Source organism: Chrysochloris asiatica, unplaced genomic scaffold, assembly GCF_000296735.1.
Source record: "Chrysochloris asiatica unplaced genomic scaffold, ChrAsi1.0 scaffold00035, whole genome shotgun sequence".
Lineage (NCBI taxonomy): Eukaryota > Metazoa > Chordata > Mammalia > Afrosoricida > Chrysochloridae > Chrysochloris > Chrysochloris asiatica.
In genome coordinates this window covers 10,699,478-10,723,782 of record NW_006408553.1, presented here as the reverse complement: position 1 = coordinate 10,723,782, position 24,305 = coordinate 10,699,478, and the positions used below count along the sequence as shown (strand labels likewise).

At 36.1% G+C, this 24,305-nt stretch overlaps 1 protein-coding gene across 1 annotated transcript in view; it reads right to left on the bottom strand.

Annotated features, from left to right (window-relative positions):
• Positions 1-24,305, bottom strand: part of LOC102832083 (disintegrin and metalloproteinase domain-containing protein 2-like) — a 66,480-nt gene that overhangs the window by 20,913 nt on the left and 21,262 nt on the right. The window contains exons 7-10 of the mRNA XM_006859989.1: positions 20,968-21,039; positions 19,710-19,876; positions 17,038-17,119; positions 8,615-8,751 (exon numbers count right to left, since the gene is read on the bottom strand). Of these exons, the coding sequence (XP_006860051.1) occupies positions 8,615-8,751; positions 17,038-17,119; positions 19,710-19,876; positions 20,968-21,039 (458 nt within the window). The remainder of the gene's footprint in view (positions 1-8,614; positions 8,752-17,037; positions 17,120-19,709; positions 19,877-20,967; positions 21,040-24,305) is intronic.

Below are 24,305 nucleotides of genomic sequence, written 5' to 3'. Positions count from 1 at the left end.
ATGGATAAATCTACAAGGAAGACCAGTTCAAATGTAGGAAGACTACTATTCAAATGTACAGATCATCCATTAAATTGAGTGATTATGAAAGAATTCTACCAACTTCTTCAGACTGAAGTTGATCAAACCCACTATGTTACCAAGTCTCTGGTATATTTAATATGTTTAACCTTAGTTTTCAAAGCGACAAACATGAAGGTCTTTTGAAGATCTTTTGAGGAAAACGTTTCCCAAAGCAATATGTCCTCTTTTAATTTCCTGCATGATGTTTTCATGAGCATTGATTGTGGAACCAATTAAAATGAAACCCTACACAACTTCAATCTTTCATCTATTTATTGTGATGTGTTGCTGACTGGTCTAGTTGTGAAGATTTTTGCTTTTACATTGAGCTATAACTCATAACTCTAGTCTTTAATCTCCATCAATAAGGCTTCAATTCAATAATTATTCACATTCAATAAGCAAGGTTTTGTCATCTGCATATACCAGCTTGTTAACGAGCCTTCCTTCAATCTTCATGCTGTTTTACATATAGTTCAACTTCTTGGATTGTGTGCTCAGCATACAGATTGAATAAGTATGGTGAAAGGACACTATCCTGGTACATAGTTTTCTTGATTTTAAACCACTCAGTATTTCATTATTCTGTTTGGTCTATGTACAGGTTCCTTATGAACTTAATTTTAAATGTTCTGGAATTTCCATTCTTCACAATTTATCCATAGTTCATTATGATCTACATAGTTGAATGCCTTTGCATAGTCAATAAAACACAAGCAAACATCTTTCTGGTATCCGTTGCCTTCAGCCAAACTCCATCTGACATCAGCAATGATATTTTTTGTTCAAGCCCTCTTGTGAATATGGCTTGGATTTCTGGTAGTTTCTTGACCATGGGCTGTGAACCACAAGGTCATCAGTTCGAAACTACCAGCAGTAAGCACTGGACTGTGAACCACAGGACTTGAGGTTTGAGCCTGGCAGCCACTCTGCAGGTGAAAAGTTGAGGCTTTTGGCTCCTGCAAAGATTTTAGGCTTTGAAAACCCTATACAGGGTCACTATAAGAGCCAACTCGAGGTCACTTAACAACAACAGGTTCCTCTTTATTTGGATGAACACAAATACGCATCTCTTCTAGTTGGTTAGCCAGATAGTTGTCTTCCAAATCTCTTGTCATAAACAAGGGGAGCACTTCCAAATCTGCCACCAAATCAATTGATAGTCTGTCAATACTTGGAGCTTTGTGTTTGGCCAGTGCCTTCAATGAAGCTTGGTCTTCTTCCTTCAGTGCCATTTTGTTATTGATCATATACTTCCTCTAGTAATGACTGAAATTCACAAATTCTTTCTTTTTTCTTTTTTGGCACAGTGACTTTTTGTATCCCTTCCATTTTCTTTGGTTGTTTCATGGGTTGCTCAGTATTTTGTTCCTAGAATCTTTTAATAATGCAACTTAAAAAAAATAATAATAATGCAACTTTAGGCTCGAATATTTTCTTCACTTCTTTCAGCTTTAGAAATGATATGTTGGTTCTTGCCTGTTGGTTTCTAACTACAGGTCTTTGCATGTCTCATTATAATACTTAACTTCATCTTCTCAAGTGACATTTTCAAATCTTCTGTTTAGCTCTTTTACTTCATCATTTCTTTCGTTCTTGAACATAGAGATTTGCTCTTAAACAAGTCTCTTCTCACACCCATTTTGGTCTTTTCTTCCTTTCTTATCTTTTTAATGACCTTTTGTCTTCTTTATGCATGATTTCCTTGATATCATCCCACAACATCAGTCATTTGTATTGATACATCAAATCTATTCATAATGGTTTCTAAATTCAGATTGAATATATTCAGGGTTGTGTTTTGGCTCTTGTGAACTTGTTTTGATTTTCTTCAACTTCAACTTGCATAATTGATTGTCTGGTCTTTAGTTGACTCCTGGTGTTGTTCAGACTGATGATATTGATATTCTCCATCTTCTTTTTCCACAGACATAGGTCATTTCCTTACTATGTATCTCATCCATCAAAGTCCATGGTTACAATGAACATTTATGTTATTAAAAACAGGTATTTGAAATGAGTAACTTGTTGGTCTTATAAAAGTCAATCATGATAGTTCCAGCTGCATTTCTATTACCAAGACCACATTTTCCAACTACTGATCACTCCTCTTTGTTTCCAACTTTCACATTACAATCCCCAGTAACTACCAGTGCATCTTGATTACATGTTTGATTAATTTCAGACCACAGAAATTGATGGAATTCTCCAGTGTCTTCATCTTTATGCTTAGTGGTTGCTGTGTAAATTTGAAAAAAAAAAAATTTGCAAAGTATTTTTGTTCTGTCTAACAACAATTTCCTGTGAAAAATAGTCATTTTAACTGCTCTTGCTTGAAGGCATACAAATATCATCCTGTCACTGATAGCATAGTACCTCGTGATAGATCTTAAAATGTTTTTGTTATGATGAATATGATACCATTCCTCTTCAATTTATCATTTGGATGATTTTGTTATTGTTATTGTTAGGTGTCATCAAGTTGGTTCTGACTCATACTGACCTTGCATAGGGTGTCTGAAAGTGCCTGGTGGGTTTGAACTGCCACCACAGTATGGCAAACTGACAGATAGTGGGACATAGGAGTAAGAACCAGCTCTTAATCACTTGAGACATCTAGATTTTCTATAGCTGAACACAACATGGTCAAGTTTCATTTTAGTTTGAATTACTCTGTGTTCATTCCATGTTATGACTCATACATCCTGATAAGACACAAAACATAAAAATTCAGCTTTGACAGTATAGTCACTTGAAGTCATGTGGTTGAAAGCACTGCATCTACCTGGCTAAGTTGTACTTAAGAAAGTGACACAGAAGTCTAAGACAACACTGCAAAGCTATTAGGGTTTGTCCGCGGCTCCATAAAAGTCAATAACTACTACAGAAAACATAGCTTCCTTAAATTTGAAGGGTCACAAAAGCTTAAGTGCCAAGATATATTGGACTATAGCCTTAGCCTGCAGCAGATGTTTTTTGTTGTTATGGGCCACATTAAATACTAGTAAACTACAGAACCATTCAATGAACTGATAGGAATATTGTTCTCAGTGCATTGGATATTTCTTCCCAGGTTTCTAGTAAAGGATAAAAATGCATCAACTTGCTCTTTTCCATGGAGGAGCATCATAGCATGACTGTGACATCTGGCACCTAAACAATTTCTTGTTTTTGGAGGCATCTTTATCTTTATGAGAATTATTTCTTATCCTCTGTCAGGCATACATCTTGATGGAGTAACAAGAATAATTTCCATTTTCAGTTCCAAATATATAATTAGTAACGTCATTGATAATGTGAACCCTTTTGATATTCTATGAAATTTCAAGAAAACTGAGGTGACGTAGGAGAGGAAGATTAACACAAACCTAGAGCATGAGGGTGAATATGAAATGAAAATCTATTCACAGAATTTGAAAAGTACTTTTGCTCTGTCTAAACACAATTTCCTGTGGAAAAAGATTACTATTGTAAGATGTACTCATCCATTTAAAAATGTAAAGTGCCAAAACAATTCCGCATCCATTATAGCAACTCTAACTGACACTATCACTTCCTTAAATTTATATGTCCTGTACACATATGCCTATACACGTAAGTGGAGTCTTGGTGTGGCACTGTAGGGTAAGCAGTTGACCACAAGGTCAGTTTGAATCTCAAAGTCGGTTTGAACCGCAAGGTCAGTGGTTCAAACTCATCACCTTCTCTTCAGAAATCCTATAAAGATTCGCTATGAGTTGGAAACAATTCAACGGCATTTGACAACAAAATACACATATATGGATGCCGGATATGGTGCTGTAGGGTAAGCACAGGACAGCCTCACAATCATTGCTAAGCTTGAGTTTGCTGCTGTTGCCACTGTGCCAGTCCACCTCGTTGGGGTTCTTCCTCTTTTTTGATGATCCCCACTTTACCAAATGATGTTCTTCTCCAGGGACTGGTTCCTCCTGATAATATGTCCAAAGTATGAGAGACAAATTCTCACCATCCTAGTTTCTAAAGAGCATTCTACTTCTTTCAACACAAATCTCTTTGTTCTTCCAGCAGTCCACGGTATTTTTAATATTTTTCTCCAACACCATAATTCAGATGCATCAATTTGTCTACGGCCTTCCTTATTAATTGTCCAACTTTCACATTCATATAAACCTTTTGAAAATACCATGGCTTGGGTTAGGCACAAGTAGGCCCTCAAAATGACATCTTTGATCTTGAACACTATAGAGAGGTCTTGTGTAGCGCATTTGTTTAATGCAATACACTGTTTGATTTCTTGCCTGCTGCTTCCATGAGTATTGATAGTGGATCCAAGCAAAATGAAGTCTTTGATAACACCTATCTTTTCTCCATTTATCATGATGTTATCTATTGGTCTAATGGTGAGGATTTTTATTTTCTTCACATTAAGGTGCAACCCATAATGAAGGCTGAGGTCTTTGATGATCATCAGTATTTTAAGTCTTCTTTTTTAGCAAACAACATTGTATCATATGCATATTGCAGTATGTTAATGAGTCTTCCTTCAATCCTGATGCCACATTCTTCTTCATATAATTCAGCTTCTCACATTATTTCCTCAGTGTACAGATTTAATAAGTATGGTGAAAGAAAACAACTGTGTCACACTCCTTTCTGATTTTAAACCATTCAGCATTCCCTTGTTCTGTTTGAACAATTGCTTTTTGGTTTATGTACAGGTTCCTTATGAGCACAATGAAATGCTCCAAAATATTCATTCTCCACAATGTTGTCCAGAGCTTGTCATGATCCACACAGTCAAAAGCCTTTGCACAGTCAATAAAGCACAGGTAAAACATCTTTTTGGTATTCATGATTTCAGGCAAGTTCCATCTGACATCAACAATAATATCTCTCTTTCCATGTCCTTGTCTTAATCTGGTTTAACTTCCCTGTTGATGTACTATTGCAGCCATTTTTAAATTACCTTAACAAACCTTTACTTGTATGTGGCGTTAATGATATTTCCGATGATTTCCACATTCTGTCTGGTCACCTATCTTTGGAATGGGTACAAATATGGATGAATCTATTCCAATCAGTTGGCCAGGTAGCTGACTTCCAAATTTCTTGTCATAGAAGAGTGAGTGCTTCCATTGCTGCATTAATTTGTTGAAATATTTCAATCTTTATCCCATCAGTTCCTGGATTCTTTTGTTTTTTTTGCCAATGTTTTCAGTGTACCTTGAACTTCTTTCTTCACTATCATTGTTTTTTGATCATATACTGTCATATGCTATCTCTTGAAATGAACATTGTCCATTTTCTTTTGGTACAGTGACTGTATATTTCTTCCATCTTCTTTTGTTGCATTCTGCATTATTCAATATTTTGACCATAGAATTATTTAATATTGCTGGTAGAAGCTTGAATTTTTTCTTTAGTTCTTTCAGCTTTAGAAATGCTGAAAATGTTCTTCCTTTTTGGTTTTCTAACTCCAGGTCTTTGCATATTGTGTTATAACATTTTAATTTGTTTTTGAGCTGCCCTTTGACATTTTCTGTTCAACTCTTTAATTTCCTCATTTTTTTTCCATTTGTTTTAGCATCTCTATGCTGGAGAGAAAGTTTCAAAGTCTCTTTTGATATCCATTTTGGTCTTTTCCTTCTTTCTTGTCTTCTTAATGACTTTTTGCTTTCTTTCTGTATGATGTTCTTGATGTCATCCCACAACTCTTCTGTTCTCTGTCATTAGTGTCTAATGAATCAAATCATTTCTTGAGATGATCTTTAAATTCAGGTGGGGTATGTAAAATATCAAAATTTGACTCTCATTGACTTGTTTTAATTTTCTTCAATTTCAGCCTTACGTTGCATCTGAATATTGATGGTCTGTTCCACCATCTACTTTTGGCCTGGTTTTGGCTTTTGTCATTGTTAAGTGCTGTCGAGTCTGTTCTGATTCATAGTGACCCAGTATATGGTTCCCGAGAAACAGAGAGTTTGAACCACCAACCTTGTGGTTCAATCTGGCCCAGAGCTTATCCTACAATGCTACAATAGAACTCCTGGTTTTAACTAGGAACCAATTAAATGTCATATAAATCCTTAGACAGCAAATCCTGTGAGTGGTTAACTTGGTCTTGCTGCCTGTGGTATAAATTCGTCAACCATGCCTCTAACAGATATTACAGACATCTATAATTCAAAATGACAGTAAGTAGCTAAGTTTCATGGAAGGCTATATCACTGATAATCTTGACCTCTGTGGAACATGCATCATTGCATTTATCAGTGAATCCCATCTTCCTGTTATTAGTGAGTTACTGTTTTAGTAAAGGAAGCATGTTGTAGCCCACCCTGGAAAATATGATCAGGTAATAGATTATCTGATCTCAAATGATAAATATATGTATCAAGATTTCTGACCTCTTTTCTCAATATTCTTCCCATATAGTGTTAACATCTCTGCTCATTTTATTCTGTTCAGACTTCTAGGCGCCATTGCAGTAGCATTTTAATACTTATTCTAAGTATCCTTGCCACAATGTGTAATTCTCAATCATGGTATAATATTACAGTGTCAATAGTCTTTAAACAGTCTTATACTATGATACCTAGTTCCAACTCTGAATATTCTTTGCCACAGGCATCATCTATTCCTAGCAATGTCGTTGTTACATGCCATCAGTTTGAACTGCAACGTAGGCAGTTCAAGCTCATCAGCTGCTCCTTGGAAACTCTATACAGGGTGGTCTGAGTCAAAACTGACTCCACTTAATAACAACAACAGTCAGTTCTGATTCATAATGACCCTGTATAGGATTTTCAAGGAGTGGCTGGTGAATTTGAACCATGGACCTTAAATAATTTATGGTCAAGTACTTATCCTACAATGCCATACCAGGACACCATTCCTAACAATATCTATTATTCCCAGGAGTCATCTTCTTCAATCAGGGATTACATTTCCCCATTCAGGCTGTTTGATCTAATTTTAGCAATTAATTTGAAGGCAGTGAAAGGAGGTAGAGCAGGTAATTAGAAAGAGAAGCATTATTTTAAAGGATTTGGGCAGGCTGAGTTTGTGTCACCCTTCCCCTACAGTAGGGAATCCTGGTGTGGTGCTGTTTAATAAGTACTTAAGTGTTAACCACAAGGTGGTGGTGGTGGTGATGGTGGTGGTGGCATGCCGTGGAGTTGGTACTGATTCATAGCAACCCTGCATAGGGTTTCTGAGGCTGTAAATCTTTACAGGAGCAGAAAGCTCATCTGTCTGGAATGACTGTTAGTTTTGAAATGCTGATGTTGAGGTTAGCAGTCTGACTTGTGTTTAAACTCACCTGTTGCTCCTCAGTCCAACCCATTTGTTATCAAAATCATATACAGTGTCACTGTGAATTAGAACTGGCTCCATGGCACTCAATAACAAAACAACAGACTCAGACTCAAGTAAGATTTTTGCCGTCTTCTGTCATGGCTATTGTTGTTTCATTGAACCAGTTAGAGATTCATTTCTACACTCTCATTCTGTAAGTCTGGTTCCGACGATCACATCTGATACCAACTTCTATAATGTGAGTACCCCTAAAATCATAGCCTGAAATAAGGATTTGACTGCAGCTCCTTTTTAAGGTGGTGACAGGAAAAGCGTGGATAATTACGTGATCAATGAAGGTATCTCAAATAGCACTGCATTAACAAGTGAAACAAAAAATACTTCCCAGCCTACTTAATCTATGAAAATTGACAGTGTAGAACATTTATATAGTAGCTTCCATCTCTGACTATATAAGATTTTCTTTAATCCCCTGGTTAAATGTATCTTATAACTATAATACTCTGGTGAACTCATAGTGTACTGTAATAGAGGCAAGGGTAACAAATGGGTTTGGCTACTTCTTAAGAGCATGATAAAGACACCAAAATTGTCCTACTGTATTGTTATTGTTTTTGCTGTTAAGTGCCATCAGTTAAGTCAGTTCTGACTCAGCAACCACGTATGGGACTTCTGAGTAGTGCTTGGTCAGTTTGAAATGCTGACCTTGCAGTTAGCAGTTCCGTGCTTATCCTACAACGCCACACCAAGAATCCCATAGTAATGATGAGTAAAAATCTGGATGACAGCTTTCCTGATATTTATAGGTGTTAAGACTTAAAGCTGAACCAGTGAAGATGAAGAAGGAAAATGCAAACAAGGAAGACATTATGATTCTATAATGATACTTGAGTCTTGGTATGGTGCTGTGGGAGAAGCACTGGACTGCAAGGTAGTTTGAATCAACCGCATTTAACAAGAGCAATAGAGGTTACTGCTTACATTTGCCCATCAAATCCTTCATTAACTGTATGCTTTTCAAATAAATATAGTGATGACATTTAAGTCACATTGTAAAATACAAAAATGGTATTTGATAACCAGGGATATGGAAATGCATATGTAGCATGGACATTAGAATATATATTCTTATTTGGGAATCACTGGCCATTGCTAATACTTTGTCACTAACATTTCTTTTTACAGCTATGCATCCATAATTTAAACTAGCAAAGATTATCTTCTTTTTAAATTGTAATATAAAACACCTTACACTGCTTCTGGACTCATTATGCATGCAGATCCTGAGCACTGGCATTTATTAATGTCATCAAATGATATTCCCATACTGAGACTCAATAACTGAGTTATAATAACTGCAAATGCTTCTAGAGTTATGCTTCCAGAGTACTAAAAATAACAAAGAAACAAGAAAAACACAGTTTTATGAATCACAGTTCATTCATCTGAAGAATAATATAATCTTTCTAAGAAAAATTGAAAATCAATTGGATAAAACTTATTAAAGCCATCTAATAAATTACCAGGAAAAGTGCCTTCACTATTGACATATTTCATATATTGTCAATGTAAGAGCAATATGAAAATTAATATTTGAAATTTTGCTGGTAGGCAAAATGAATAGTGAAAAATTATTGATGATCAGACTTATCCCAAATTTCAATGTAACATCTTATTTATTTATAATCATTTTTATAATCATGTCACTGGAAAAGGACATTGTTCTTGGCAAAGTAGAGGGTAAGTGTAAAAGAGGAATGCCCAATAGTTGGATTGACTCAGTGACTTCAACAAGGCTCAAATTTGACAACAATTTTGAGAACAACACAGGATCAGGCAGGGTTTCATTCTGTTGTATATAATATTACTCTAAATCCGAACCAACTTGATGGCACCTAACATCTGCAATAGTGATAATTATTGTTTAAATATATATAGTTATTAGTATATAGTATATGTGTGAGAAAGAGAGCAGTTTAACTTAATTATATGGTTAAATTATATGCTTATTCCATAACTTTAGTTATGCAAAATTTAAAAGTAAAAAATATGCTCCTGTGTGCCATCTAATAAATTGAGACCCACCATGACCCTGTAGGACAGATTGTATCTGCCCCCCATAGGGTTCCCTGAGCTGTACTGTTTATGAGAACAGCTTGCCAAGCCTTTGCTCACATGGAGCCACTGATGGGTTCAAACTGCCAACCTTTCAGGAAACAGCTGGGCATTTAGCCAGGGTTCCATGAGTAGCATTTATCAAATTTTGTACATGATTGTATTTTGACAAAATCTTATTAGGATTGTTAGCCCTTGTAAGTGAAATAGTGCTACATTGTAGTTCATGACCCTTTAAAAGTTCATACTGGTTTTATTTGGTCACATTTTCTTGGCTAGACTTTTTTCCTTATCATTCAATGTTTACTTTTCTATTAAAGTGTAGATGAATTTGAAACCTGTAAAAAGCAGGCAATCTGAATTTTTGGTGTTAAGAAGTAAACCATTTCACTGCATTAATATACTGCAATATATCTACTCATCTTCCAAATGAGGGACACTTGCATTATTTACAGTTTGGGGCTATTTAGAATAACCTACTGTCATCGAGTTGATTCTGACACACAATTGCCCTATAGGACACAGTAGACCTACTTCCTTGGGTTTTCGAGTCTGGAAATGTTTATGGAAGCAGAAAGTATCATCTTTCTCTTGGGGAGCAGCTAATGTGTTTGAACCACCGACCTTGTGTTTAACAGCCTAATGCTTAAACTGCTTAGTCACCAGGTCTCTTATTTTGAATGTTGTTGTTAATGCTGTCAAGTTAGTTCCAACTCATAGCAACACTGTATAGGGTTTCCAAGGACAACCCTATTTGGAATAAAGCTGCTGAAAACATTCTTGTATAACTTTATTTGACATAGCTGGTAGTGGTTATGTGCCGTGGAGTCGGTTCCGATTCATAGCAACCCTGTGTACAGGGTTTCCGAAGCTGTAAATCTTTACGGGAGCAGAAAGCCTCATCTTTCTCCCATGGAACAGCTGATCGTTTCGAACTGCTGACCTTGAGGTTCGCAGCCCAATTAATAACCACTATGCTACCAGCCAGCGGTTCCGTGGGACAAAGATGAGGCATTCTGCTCCCGTAAAGATTTACAGCCTCGGAAACCCTGTGCAGGGTCACTATGAGTCGGAGCCGACTCCAAGGTACTTAACAACAACAACGCTACCAGTAATGAAGACATAGATTAAATTTGAGGCGACATATCTTAACAGGTTTTCAAAAAAGTTGAACTAATTTATACTCCTCCAGAAGTCCTGGTGTGGTGCTATTGGTTAATATGCTGAAGTTCAAGGTCTGTTTGAACTGCAAGGTCAGTGGTTCAAGTTCACCAGCTGCTCTTCAGAAACCCAATGCAGGGTTACTAGAGTTGGAACCAACTCGATGGCACTTTAAAACAGGTAATAAGTGGATGTTTAAATTGTAGTTCTAATCTGACACACATGTGGTTTTCATGAATCACTTAACCATTTCAATTTTTGTTTTGTCTTTTCTTTATAGATTTTTTGTTTTTTATGTAATGTGGTCATGATGCATGATGACTTTAACAGATATAACTTTTCCTAGTAGATGTATCACTTTTTTATTAGTGTTTACAAATTTCAAATTAACAAGTAAGTGCTTTTTGTGTCCAGTGGAACAAAAATATGGTGAAACTACAGATATTCTACAATATTTTAATGTTTCTAGCTTTCAAGTATAAGTCTATGATTCATATTAATTATTCTGTATGGTAAGAAGTGGGACTTACATTAATACCCTGATAAGATAACAAATTTGTAATTTTTGTTTTGTTTTGTTTAAATACAAATGATAATTGTACTTTTGTCATTAAACATATTACCCTGTATGTTTGATCTATATATTTAACCTCACTCCAACACCACAATGCTTTAATTGCCTATTCTGTTTCCAGGAATTTCCAACCTTGTTCATCTTTCAAATTGTTTAGCTATTCTAAGTCTTTTGTGTTTATATAACATATTTTAAGGAGTCTGTCAGTTTCTCAAATAATGCTTTGGTCTCCTTGAGTTTGCATTGGTATTTAGACTAATTTGAGATTCCTGTGATATCTTGACAATATTGAGCTTTTAATCTAAGAATACGTGTGTCTTTACAGTTTTTGTGTGGGTTGTTGTTGTTATTGGTATTAAGTACCATCACATATGTCTGCCTCAAAGTAACCCTGTATAGAGTTTCCAAGGAACAGCTGGTGGGTTTGAACTGCTGACCTTGTGGTTAGCAGTCCAGTGCTTATCATATAATGCAACTCCCAAATTTCTCTCAGTATTGTATTATTTTTAATATGTAGGGAGGGAGGATTTTTATTTACAAATGAAACTTTTCAACAAATATAAAATTATTCAGGATATAATTTAAATCATTGTTCCCAATTCCATTATCTCAATCAACACATATTCCATTTCAATTGATTTATTTTTCTCTAGTTAGATTGTTCTGTTTCTTATGTCCAGGAATTTTGGATGGCATACTGAATATTATTGAAAATACTTTGCAGGGACTCCTAATTCTTAATTGGATTGGAAGTATCATTGGGAGATTACATGTTGTAAAATATTTAGAATATTGTTGTTTTTTGCCATTAAGTGATGTCAAGTCCATTCTGCTACCCTCTTTCTATCATCACTTTGCCCAAAAAATGTATAAAAAGGACTTCTAGTTGGATTTTTTGAAAGAAAGGGGACTAGGCATAGACCATTCAGTTTGATTGCATTCTCTTTTTAACAGTTAATCCGTCTGCAAAGGCCTTGGGTTCTGCTATGTTTTCCATTAATCTTTGAAGGCCCCGCAACATGGGACTGTGCTGTGGCTTTGCACTGCTGCACATAACTGAGTGTGTAAAACCAGCCAATACCAACCTTCCAGATTTGTAAAAATTGCTAGCCTCAGATGTTTTCAAAGTTTGTACTATGAATAAAAAAAATACAATATGTGCAGCATCTAATTTATTCATCTATTTGTGTTTTATGCTGGTTTATAACATGTGCACAAAGTTTTATTATATCATCTTGCACCAACTCCAAAAGACATTGTACTCTACCAAACATGACATGAAAGCAAATTTGAATAATTAGAATCACCATAGTTTGGCGAAGATAATATTCTAAAACAAACACCAAGTTTGAATGCATCTGTAATATCTGCACAGATGAGCTCTGGTAAGTTGGTGGTTATGAATCAGGCTGCTAACCTCAGGGTCAGTAGTTTCAAACTACAAGTTGTTCCTCAGGAGAAAGATGAGGCTTTCTGCTGTAAAGATTTACAGCTTTGAAAACCCTATGCAGGGTCGCTACAAGTCGGAACTGATTCCATGGCACGTAACAATAACAACAATATAATAGCTGCACAAGTTAAATAATTTGCCAGTTGATTTTCTCATTCTTGGCTTATGTCCTTTGTAGCACTAAATGGTAATAATATCTCATTTTTAGTATTGATAAGCATTAAATACTGTGTTGTATCAAAATACTGTAGATTTATATTAAATATTAAGAAGCATAGTGGTTATGAGTTGGATGCTAACCTCAAGATGTTGTTATGTGCTGTGGAGTCGGTTCCGACTATTTAACTTCAAGTTAAACAGTTTGAAACTACCAGCCTTTCCACCGGAGAAAGATGAGGCTTTCTGCTCCTGTAAAGATTTACAGCCTCAGAAACCCTATGCAGGGTTGCTATGAGTCAGAACCAACTCCATGGCATATAACCACAACCACCACCATATTAAATATTATATATACTATCAGATGATGTTGCTGTTGTTAAGTGACGTCGAGTAGGTTCCAACCCATAGCGACCCTGTACAGGGTTTCCGAGGGTGTAAATCTTTACGGGAGTAGAAAGCCTCATCTTTCTCCAACGGAGCGGCTGGTAGTTTCGAACCGCTGACTTTAAGGTTCGCAGCCCGATTCGTAACCACTACGCTATCAGATGATAGCAGAGGTCTAAGTCAGAAAATGTACAAAAATCTGAACTTTTGAATTGAAATTTCAAAAATTCAAAATTTGAGTTTATGAAAATTGACAAGCAATTGTAATAAGATTGAAATAGATTATAATCATTAAATAGGATATCTTGTTGTAGTTGTTCAAAATTCCAACCAAAGGGAAAAGACTCTTAATATCAAGGACAATGTTTGCCTCCTCAGTATACTAGGTTGTTGACGTTGCTCTTGTTGTTAAGTGCTGTTGTTTTGGTTCCATTCTATAGTGAAACTCTCTAGGGTTTCTGAGGACCAGCTGGTGAGCTTGAACCTCCAATCTTATGGTTCTAGCTGACCTTGCAGTCCAGAGCATTAACCCACAGTGCCTCACCAGGACTGTATATCATGTAGTAGAATCACCCACATATATTCTGTGAGTGTTTCAAACTATAAATAGTCAGACACAGGGAAAAGAGTAAATTAGATGTGAGGCAAAAGAGGGAAACTGAGACAAAAGGATGAAGGATGGAGTCACAGATAAATGAGAGAGAAGAAAAGGTCACTTAATTTAAGCATGAGTAAGATCCCCAGTTCCAATCCTTTACCTCTGTCAAACAGCAGATTGTACTGCATTCTCTTTATATATATATGTGCATATATATATTTGAATAGTTTTGCTTCTCTAGAAAACCCAGCATTAAACATGTGGTACTGAGAGTGGGGTTCTTAAAAAACAAAATCATAAGGGTGATTTTATAAACTGGCTTTCAAGTCTGACTAATTTTAGAGGCAATGCTATAGGGTGGAGGCATATCTAACCTCATGAGAATCAGCCTTGGACTAATTTTGAGTTTGGTCCTCTTTCTCTCTTGTAGAGTCATAGGAAGTCAGACATGGTCCCTACTTGGTTTACACATTTGGTGCTTTGAGCAAGATTCATTGCAATAGCTCCAGACCTATGAAATTGTGAGGTTTTGCATGAGAAAGAACAAAGGGGTATGCGATACAATATTTCAGCAGAGGGGAGAGTTGCAGTGTCTGGAGTTGCCTGGAGCCTAAGAAATGCTGGTTAACAATGATAGCTTATACTGGGTTCAGGCCCACTACAGTCCCTTCCAGAGAACCAAAGTCATATGCATATAAAGGGGATAGTCCAAGGGAGAAGAAAAGATTAAACTTGAGTGTTTTAAAAGGTTTATGTGTTAGATTGCCTTATGGATATTGGTTCCTTCTGCCTATTATTTTAAATAGACATACATGTGTGATAGGAATATTTGGAATTATGATTACAGAAAGTTTGTAAGCCCATCTTCAGCCTAACCTTGATTGAATTTGCTAAAAGGGAGGTTAGTAATTGCCTGGAAAAAAATAGGCTTTTAAGCCTTTTTAGAGTATGGGGCTTTAGGTGGAATACTGAACTCCACCCAGGACCTTCAGAGTTGGTTACATTTGCATTTGAAAAGATATGCATACCAACACAGTTTGCTGGGAGACTCTGAGATTGAAGCAAAGAAAAAAAGCTGACATTTTGACCTTTTGAGTTTCCCAGGCATCAAAGCAAGGCAAGTGGGCCCATCAGAGAAAACCCCCTTTTAGGACTGTAAGTTAAAGGGACACTGAGAGTCAAATACTTGCTAGTGACCACCTAGGTGAGTGGAATTAGGGGAAATGCAGCAATGAAGACAAAGGTTGAGTTTGAACATGCTGTATTGACACCCATAGACCTTGAGAGATGAGGAGCAGGAAAGCTAACTGATTAGAAGTTTAAGGAACTGTGTGAGATCCTGAGCCCAAGGGCACTGACTTCACCCATGGGGGTTAGGGTTGAGAGTGAAGGGGCAGTTGATTTGAAGTGCATTGAGATGTGTATGAGTTTCAAACATGTAGCTGGTACCCATTTAACCTAGCTTGGGAGGCTAGGGTTGAGCTGACCAGAACCTGGCTAGATGAAAATAAAGATATTTGATACTCTGAGCAAGTGTCAATTTCTAAAATTTTCTGGACCAGACTTTTGCTTATGAATGCAGTTACTCAAAATTCCAATTGGAATGGAAGATTCTTTATATAAAGGAACATGCTTGTATCCTCAGTGTACTGTGTTTATAGGGATGGACAACTTAGACACTGGCTATCAAAAATAGGGAAGGCTATGTTTTTGTTGTTGTTAGGTGCCATCGAGTCGGTAATGACTTACCTATGCACAGCAGAACAAAACACTGCCTGATCCTTGGCCAACCTCACTATTGTTGCCACGCTTGAGTCCATTGATGCTGTCACTTGGTCAATCCGTCTCATCTTCCTCTTCTTCTGTGACCCCCCCACCTTACCAAACATGATATCCTTCTCCAGCGACTGGTCTCTCCTGACAATATGTCTGAATTATGAGAGATGAAGTTTGGCCATCCTGGCCTCCAAGGAGCACTCTGGCTGCACTTCTTCTAACACAGATCTGTTAGTTCTTTTGGCAGCCCATGGCACTTTCAATATTCTCCTCCAACACCATAACTCAAAAGTATCAATTCTTCTATGGTCTTCCTTATTTACTGTCCAGCTTTCACCTGCATATGAGGTTATTGAAAATACCATGGCTTGGGTTAGGTGCACCATAGTCCTCAGGCTGACATCTTTGCTCTTCAACACTTCAAAAGGTCTTTTGTAGCAGTATACACAAACTGAGTCCTGGTGTGGTACACTGGATTGATGCTCTGGACTGCTAGGTTGGTTTGAACTGCAAGGTCAGCGGTTTAAGCTCACCAGTCATTCATCGACAACCCTACACAGGGTCTCTATGAGTTGGAACTGACTTGATAGCACTTAACAACAACAACAACAAATACACAAAGTGGCTGGCTAACAAGCTTTCCTGAGTGTGCTTAGTTTCAAAATGAGGGGGTAAGGTAGAATCCCCACTGAATAGTTATCCTCTTTTCCAGATGGGTCTGGTGAAAGGGAATGGGAGAAGATGGCATAGGATGCTATTAGTCAATGCTAAGTGTTATCAGTACTAATTGTGATAATCACAACTGTAAATATAGAAGATGTGTAACTAAAAGAGGGAGTAGTTACTTAATCTTTCATTTCAGAAACAGAGGACCCTAGGACTAGCAAGAGCCAAGAGCATGAGTAGAGAATGGAATCCTAACCCAAAAAGCAGAGACAGCAGATACAGAGGCAGAGGCAATGGCATAGAGAGATATAGCAGCTGAAGTCTCTAGGCTTTTGGACTGAGAAAGGTTGTGTGCCTGCCTGCAGGAGGCTAAATTGCAAAATGTACCCTTTGGACATTTAAATAAACATGTATTTTCCATTTTGCATATATACATAAAAATAAATTTAAAAAAAGAAATAGAGGTAAATCTGTGCAATGACTTATTGTAATCATTGCAATGAAACAAAATATTAATGTAAAATGGATAATCTTTCATTCAATTCAAAATAAAAACTTTAAAAAAACATGTGATGTCTTGTTAAAGGATGAGAATCAAAAGACAAAAATGCCAGATTAAAGGGACTGTTTTTATTTCAAATAGTTTGATTTGTGTCATTGACTGATAATCTGAAAAAGTTATGCAGATATTATTATATTTAGATAGTTAAATGATTTCTTCAACATTATATTTCCCTGGATAGCTACCAGAAAAATAACATATTTAAGCAAAGCGAAGTTAATCTTACCTACCAGAGCAACACTTCCTGAATTTTTTCTATCACACATCATTCCTTTTAATGTTGCACCAACATAGCTTGATTTCTTTCTGTAACTTAATTTTAAAAATTCACAAACTTATTATGTGTAAAAATGGGGAAAATTAACAATAAAAAATGTTGTATATTCATATTAAATCCATAAATAATTACTTATAACATTGTTGCTGTTAAGTCGATCATGACCCATAGCAACTCTGTATAGGGTTTCTGAGGAGCAGCTGGTGAGCTAGAACTGCCGACCTTACAGTTTAAACAGCTTTGCAGTCTGGTGCATTAATTCATAGCACCACACCAGGACTCCACTTATAACATTAGTATAACAAAAATAGACAGTGAATACAAGTGACCTGGTGTGGCCCTGTGGGTTACTGAGCTAGCCTGTAAAGTTAGTTTGAATTGAATGGTCGGTGGTTCAAGCTACTTCTTAAAAACCCTAGACAGGTTCAATATGTGTCAGAACTGACTTAACAGCAATTAAGAAAACAATGTTAGAAATGAATAAAAAGTTATATATTTAAAATAAAAATAATAGATGAAATATCTTCATATGATTTCTTCATGTCCAAAAATTAATATTCCCTATAGAAAATTTTAAAGATAAGCAAAAATAAACCAACCAAATGAGCATGCAATGTAAATAATTATACATCAAATGCTTTAAATTTAACAATCTTAGTAACACAGCTGAGAACAGGACAGAATCAACTCTGGAGTTATATGTGGTTTTCATCAGAATCAGTCTTCTGGACCTATGTAAAACTCTAGGTTATATGTAAAAATGGAAGAATAAGAAGGGCTGGAAAGAATTAAGAAAAATTTATATATGTTTATTCCTGTCCTACTACTAAAAAGAAGAGGAAAGAACTTTTTATATATTATCCTGCAGGATGACGTGTAATATATAATTGCTAAAATAATTAGTTGTTTAGTGCCTTGAAGTTAGTTCTGACTCATCATAGTGACCCTATATAAGGTTTCCAAGGAGTGGGTGGTGAGTTTGAATCTCCTATCTTGAACCACTGGCCCTGAATCACTGACCTTGTGCAGGCCACACCAGGTCACCTTTATTCACTGTCTAGTAGCTTAACAACAACAGTAGTGTAGTGGTTACAAATTGGGCTGCGAGCCACAAGGTCAGCAGTTCAAAACTACCAGTTGTTCCACTGGAGAAAGATGAGGCTTTCTGCTCCCGTAAAGATTTACAGCCTCGGAAACCCTGTACAGGGTTGCTATGAGTCAGAACTGACTCTATGGCTCGTAACAACAACAACAATTTTGTTATACAAATGTTACACCAGGACTTCTATAGCACCATACTGTTTTTGTTAAGTGCCTTTGAGGCACTCTGACTCATAGCAACCCTCTATAGGGTTTTTGAGGAGCAACTGGTGGGTTTGAACTACCAACCTCATGATTCACAGTCTAGTACTGATCCTACAGTGCCATACCAAGAGTCCATAGCACCATAGAGGTTTTTAAAATTTACAAAAGTGTGACTATTGCTTTGCAATTTATTTTGTATTTCCACAAGATAGACTACTTACTCTGCTCATAGAATATAGAATGCATCTAGAGAAATATTTTTCTAGTATATTTGTTAAAATGATATTTTACATTATTTGCTCATGAAGTAAATTCAGGGAAAGTATCTATTTCTGTAAGTGGCCATGTTATTTTGTTAATATGTTTTCACTGAAACCATAAACTTTCCCTCTTCCCCATCCATATATAGACTTTCATCTCTTCACATTTTTATACCCAATGGTTAGGATCACATGAATAAGAATAATTTTTTTTTTTAATGTGCCTTTAATTGTGCAAATTGGTATTACAACTTTGGTTTATACATATTAAGGTTTTTAACAAAACAAAATAAAGCATAATTGTAAGAAATCTTACTTTAACAATTGTAAGAAGTTCTTACTTTAACAGGAAACAAAAATACAAAGCTCTTCAGGTCACTCTATTCCACCCAGTACTTTGAGAATACTTTCTCTGTAAACATATATAGAAACCATTTACTAGCCTCATAAGAAAATAATCATACCACTCTCAATCTTGGTGCTCATCATTTTATTGTCCCTTTTTTCTATACTTGCTTTTTTCAGGTAACCTTTGCTTGCTCAGTGACTAAGGAAACAGTACAGTAAAAAGCTAAGGCACTCCTAAATTGGCTTCTCTTTATTCTCTAAGTTGGAGATTTAAAAAGTTTAAAAAGAGAGGTTCTGGACAACAGTGAACTTCAGTTACATATCAGAAAGCTTGCTGATTTATATAAATAATTCTGATGTGCTATAAAACTTTGACATTAAAAAATACTATTTCCATTAAGTGCCTTATGCCAGGAAGTGACACAGTGTTTTTTATTTCTCTAAAACGATAAAATTTATAAGGTATTCGAATCAAATGTTTTGTTTTTATTAACTAAAATATTACCACGGAATTTTGGTGGTACAGTGATTAAGAGCTCCATTGCTAGCTGAAATGTCCGTGGTTCAAGGTCACCATGAAGACCGATGCAGGCAGTCTACTCTGGAAACACTATCGAGTAGTTCTACCCTGTCCCATAGAATCACTGCGAGTAGGAATCTGCTCATTGCCAATGAGTTGGCATTTATAGTTTTGCCAAGGTACTGTACTTACATAAGTAAGAATGCCACATCATGGGGACGCAAAACAAGGTAAGTATTTTTCCAGTTTAAAAATCTTTGCAATAATTCATTAACTTCTCCACTTATAGAAATTTTATTGCCATCTCTCCAGAGTTCCAGTGAAGACAAAACTAATTTAACATTAAATGGAGTAAACATCTAAAAGAGAATACATGTACAAGTTATGTTTTTAAAAAAAACAAACATGAATATGAGTAAAAAATTATCCACATTCCAATTATATTAAAATGCCAGTCAACATCCACAGCTAATGTTAACGTTGAGTAGGCATGTGAAATGATTCTGTCATCAACTACAAGCCAGAGAGTAAACAGCAGAGTATGGAATGGAAATATCCTCAACTGTTGACCAAGAAAAAGTTCAAAAGTCAACCATCAGCTGGAAAATTAATGCTTACAGTTTTCTTGAATTCTCAAGGGCCAGTATTTGAACACTATTAGGAAAAAAGTTAAACAATCAAAAGTAGTCCTTATAGTGGATACTCAGTGAAGTGCTTCCTGAAACCTAAATTATCCAAGGGCATTGTGATCTTGCATGACAATGCATATCCTGATATCTCTGCCCACATTATTGACACTCTGCAAAAGCTTCATTTTCAGGTGTTAAAGCATCCTACCTATAGTCCTGATTTTATTTGGGCCCCTGAAAGCAGCCCTTTGAGGATGAAGATTCACCTCTGATAAAGAAGTAAAGAAAGCAGTGTATTCGTAGTTCAGCCTAAAATGTTATTGGGTTTTTTTGATAAGAGAATACAAATGCTTCTTGACAAATTGACAGCGTGTACTGAAAAGCAAGATTGCATTGAAAACTGATGTATTTGTCTTTTCTTAAAAGTTGACTAAGATAAATCCTACAGTCAGAGTGCAGATAGGTTTTGACACACATTTGGAGATTTGGGAAGAAATGTATAGATTGCAATAGAAAGTGAAAGTAATTTTAATGAAGTATTAGAGTTTAACAGTTAAACTGGAAGTCTGTATTAAAACCCTACAATAAATATTCATATCAGTATAAAAGTAATGATACAATGAGAGCTTTGTTTTATAATTATATGCATACATTTTTGTAAGATTCTTACCAAGCACTCTATTTCATTTAATTCTACCAATGACCTTATAAAGCAGGTATTATTATCATTCCAATCTTACAAGATGACTAAACCAAGGGACCTATACACATTATACAAGAAGTAAAAACATATGCTAAGCAGTAAGATGGCAAACACTTACAGCACTGACAAGTCCAATCACCTGGAAAATTCTCTGAGTGATGATAGCCGTGTCAGCACCCATATGCTCACACTGAAAAATAAAATTACCACTTAACTCTCAATTCCAATTGCTTAATAATTCTTTTCTATTTAAAATTTACCTTGGTGAAATACAAAAATTTTGTTTATATACATGTACATAATGTTAGTTTATAAACAGCATTTCTTTATGATGTAAATTTTGAAAATTCCCAAAGAAGATTATAATTTATAATTAAAACACCAATTAATGCATTGATAGCTCTGGTAGTGTAGTGGTAGCATAGTGGTTATGAATCAGGCTATGAAACACAAGGTTAGTAGTTCGAAACTACCAGCTGCTCCACGGGAGAAAGATGAGGTTTTCTGCTCCCATAAAGATTTACAGCCTCAGAAACCCTGTACAGGGTCGTGATGAGTTGGAAAAGATTCCACAGCACATAACAACAACAATGCATTGAAATGTCAACTCTATACGATATGAATTAAATTAAAGGACTACATTGTTTTCACAAAAAAATCACACTAGAGATACTAAGATAAGTTAAAGATATCTCAGTGACCAAGAAAACAAGACAAACAAAATTTGAAAATCCAAATCAACAAAATGTGCAAACTGGAAAATGGATAAATGACCTGTTGTTGTTGTTAGGTGCCATCGAGTCAGAACAAAACACTGCTAGATCCTGGGCCAACCTCACTACTGTTGCCAAGCTTGATGCTGCCACTTGGCCAATACATCTCCTAGGGGTTTTCCTCTTTTTCTCTGACCCTCCATTCTACCAAACATGATATCCTTCGCCAGAGACTGGTCCCTCCTGACAATATGTCTGAAGTATGAGAGATGAAATTTGGCCATCTTGGCCTCCAAGGAGCACTCTGGTTGCACTTCTTCTAACACAGGTCTGTTGGTTCTATTAGCAGCCCGTGGCACTTTCAATATTCTCCTCTAACACCATAATTCTAAAGCATCAATTCTTCTATGGTCTTCCTTATTTACTGTCCAACTTTCACATGTATATGAGGTTATTAAAAATACCATGGCTTGGGTCAGTCACATCTTAGTCCTCAAGCTGACATCTTTGCTTTCAATACTTTCGAAAGGTCTTGTGCAGCAGATTTGCCTAGTACAATACATAGTTTGATTTCTTGAGTGCTGCTTCTGTGGGTGTTGATAATTGATCCAAGAAAAATGAAGTCCTTGACAAGTTCAATCTTTTCTCTGTTGATAAGCACGTTGTTTATTGGTCCAGTGGTGAGGATTTTTGTTTTCTTTACATTGAGATGCAATCCATACCAAAGGTTGTGGTCTTTGGTCTTCATCAGTAGGTATTTTAAGTCCTCTTCACTTTCAGCAAGCAAGGTTGTATCATCTGCATATCGCAGGTTGTTAATGAATCTTCCTCTAATCCTGATGCCACATTTTTCTTCATATAATCCAGCTTCTTGGATTATTTGCTCAGCATACAAGTTGAATAAGTATGGTGAAAGAATACAACTCTGTTGTACACCTTTCTTAATTTTAAACCATCCAGTATTCCCATGTTCTCTTTGAACAACTGCCTCTTGGTCCATGTACAGATCCCTCATGAGCAGAATTAAGTGTTCCAGAATAGTTATACTTTGCAATATTGTCCATAGCTTGTCATGATTCACACATAAATAATTCTGCAAAATCAATGATTTATTTATTGCAAATACCTTCTTTAGACAGTATAAGACATGACTATATACATGAAACTCGCCAGTTGGAATATATAGAAATCACATTGACTACGTCTGTGGAAAGAGATGAGGAAAAAGCCCCATATCATCAGTCAAAACAAGGCCATGGGCAAATAGTGGAACAAATGACTTAACGCATGCCAAAAAAAAAAAAAAAAAAGGGACCAGAAGTCTTGAAAAAGCAGCCAAATTCATCATGCAGACCTAAAATACTCAGAATTTACTGTATTTGCTACCTTGGAAGTAGGGGTAGATGTGGCTCTCTGTTTAAGCAAAAGCTAAGATATCACTTTGATGATTAAAATTTGTAAGACCTATTGAATGGTCTTTCCAATCACCTCATAAAACCCATTATCAGTGATTCTATTCCAACTTACATTGACCATATAGAACAGAGTAATACTGTCCTGTAGGGTTCCAAAGCTATAAGGCAGACTACCACATTGTTCTCCTGGGGAGCAGCCCATAGGTTCACACTACATGACCTTTCAGTTAGCAGCCAAATGCTAGCCACTACAGTACCAAGCGTCATCCATATGTGTGTGAAAACTGGACAATCAAAAAGAGAAGAACTGAAGCACTCGAACATTAGTGTTGGTGAGGAATAATGAATATATCATGGGCTGACAGAGAAGAAAGAATTCAGCCTTAAATAAGTAGAACAAAATGAGGCTTAGAAGAAAGGATGGCAAGACTGCAGCATAATGTGTATAGGTCCCTTGGTTTAGTCAGCTTGTAAGATGGGAATGACAACAATACCTGAAGAAAAATGTGGAGCCCTGTTGTGGCACTGTGGGTTAATGTGCCTGACTGCAAAGTCTCTTTGAACTGTAAGGTCGGCGCTTCAAGCTCACCAGTCCACTCCTCAGAAACCCTATACAGGGTTGCTATGGGTTGGAACTGACTCAATGACACAATAAGAACAATTACAAGAAGTTTCTATAAGACTTGAGTAGTTGGAGAAATGTATCTTGTTCTTGGATGGTGGTGGTGTGTTGTGAAGTCGGTTCTGACTCATGGTGACTGTGTATAGGGTTTTAGAGGCTGTAAATATTTACAGGAGCAGAAAGCCTCATCTTTCTCCCACAGAACAGCTGTTGGTTTCAAACTGCTGACCCTGAGGTAAGCAGCCCAACTCATAACCACTTTGCTACCAGAGCTCCTTTGTTCTTGAATAGGGATACATAATATTTATAATTGTTAATATTCCCATTTTAAATTCAAATTTATCAAAGAAAATAAGTATTTAAGAACTTTTATAGACATGTATATTACATATATATTCATTTTGAATTACATATAATTTTAAAAAGTGGTGAATTTAACAATTAGACATTATCCTCAATTCATTAAAAAAATCAATTAAAATGCATAAAACAAAGCAAATAACTAAAAATGTGCATGTGTGTGGCACATATGTTTCATATGTTCACCAACTAGAAAATGGCCAGGGCCATAATTAATTAAGGAATTAAAATAAATAAATTGAGACATATTAATCGAGGAATTAAATAAATGAGACATGGGGAAAACCTGTGCATGAAGAATTCATTGTCTTTGCAAAGCAACAATGAAATACTTTCTTTTCTTTTT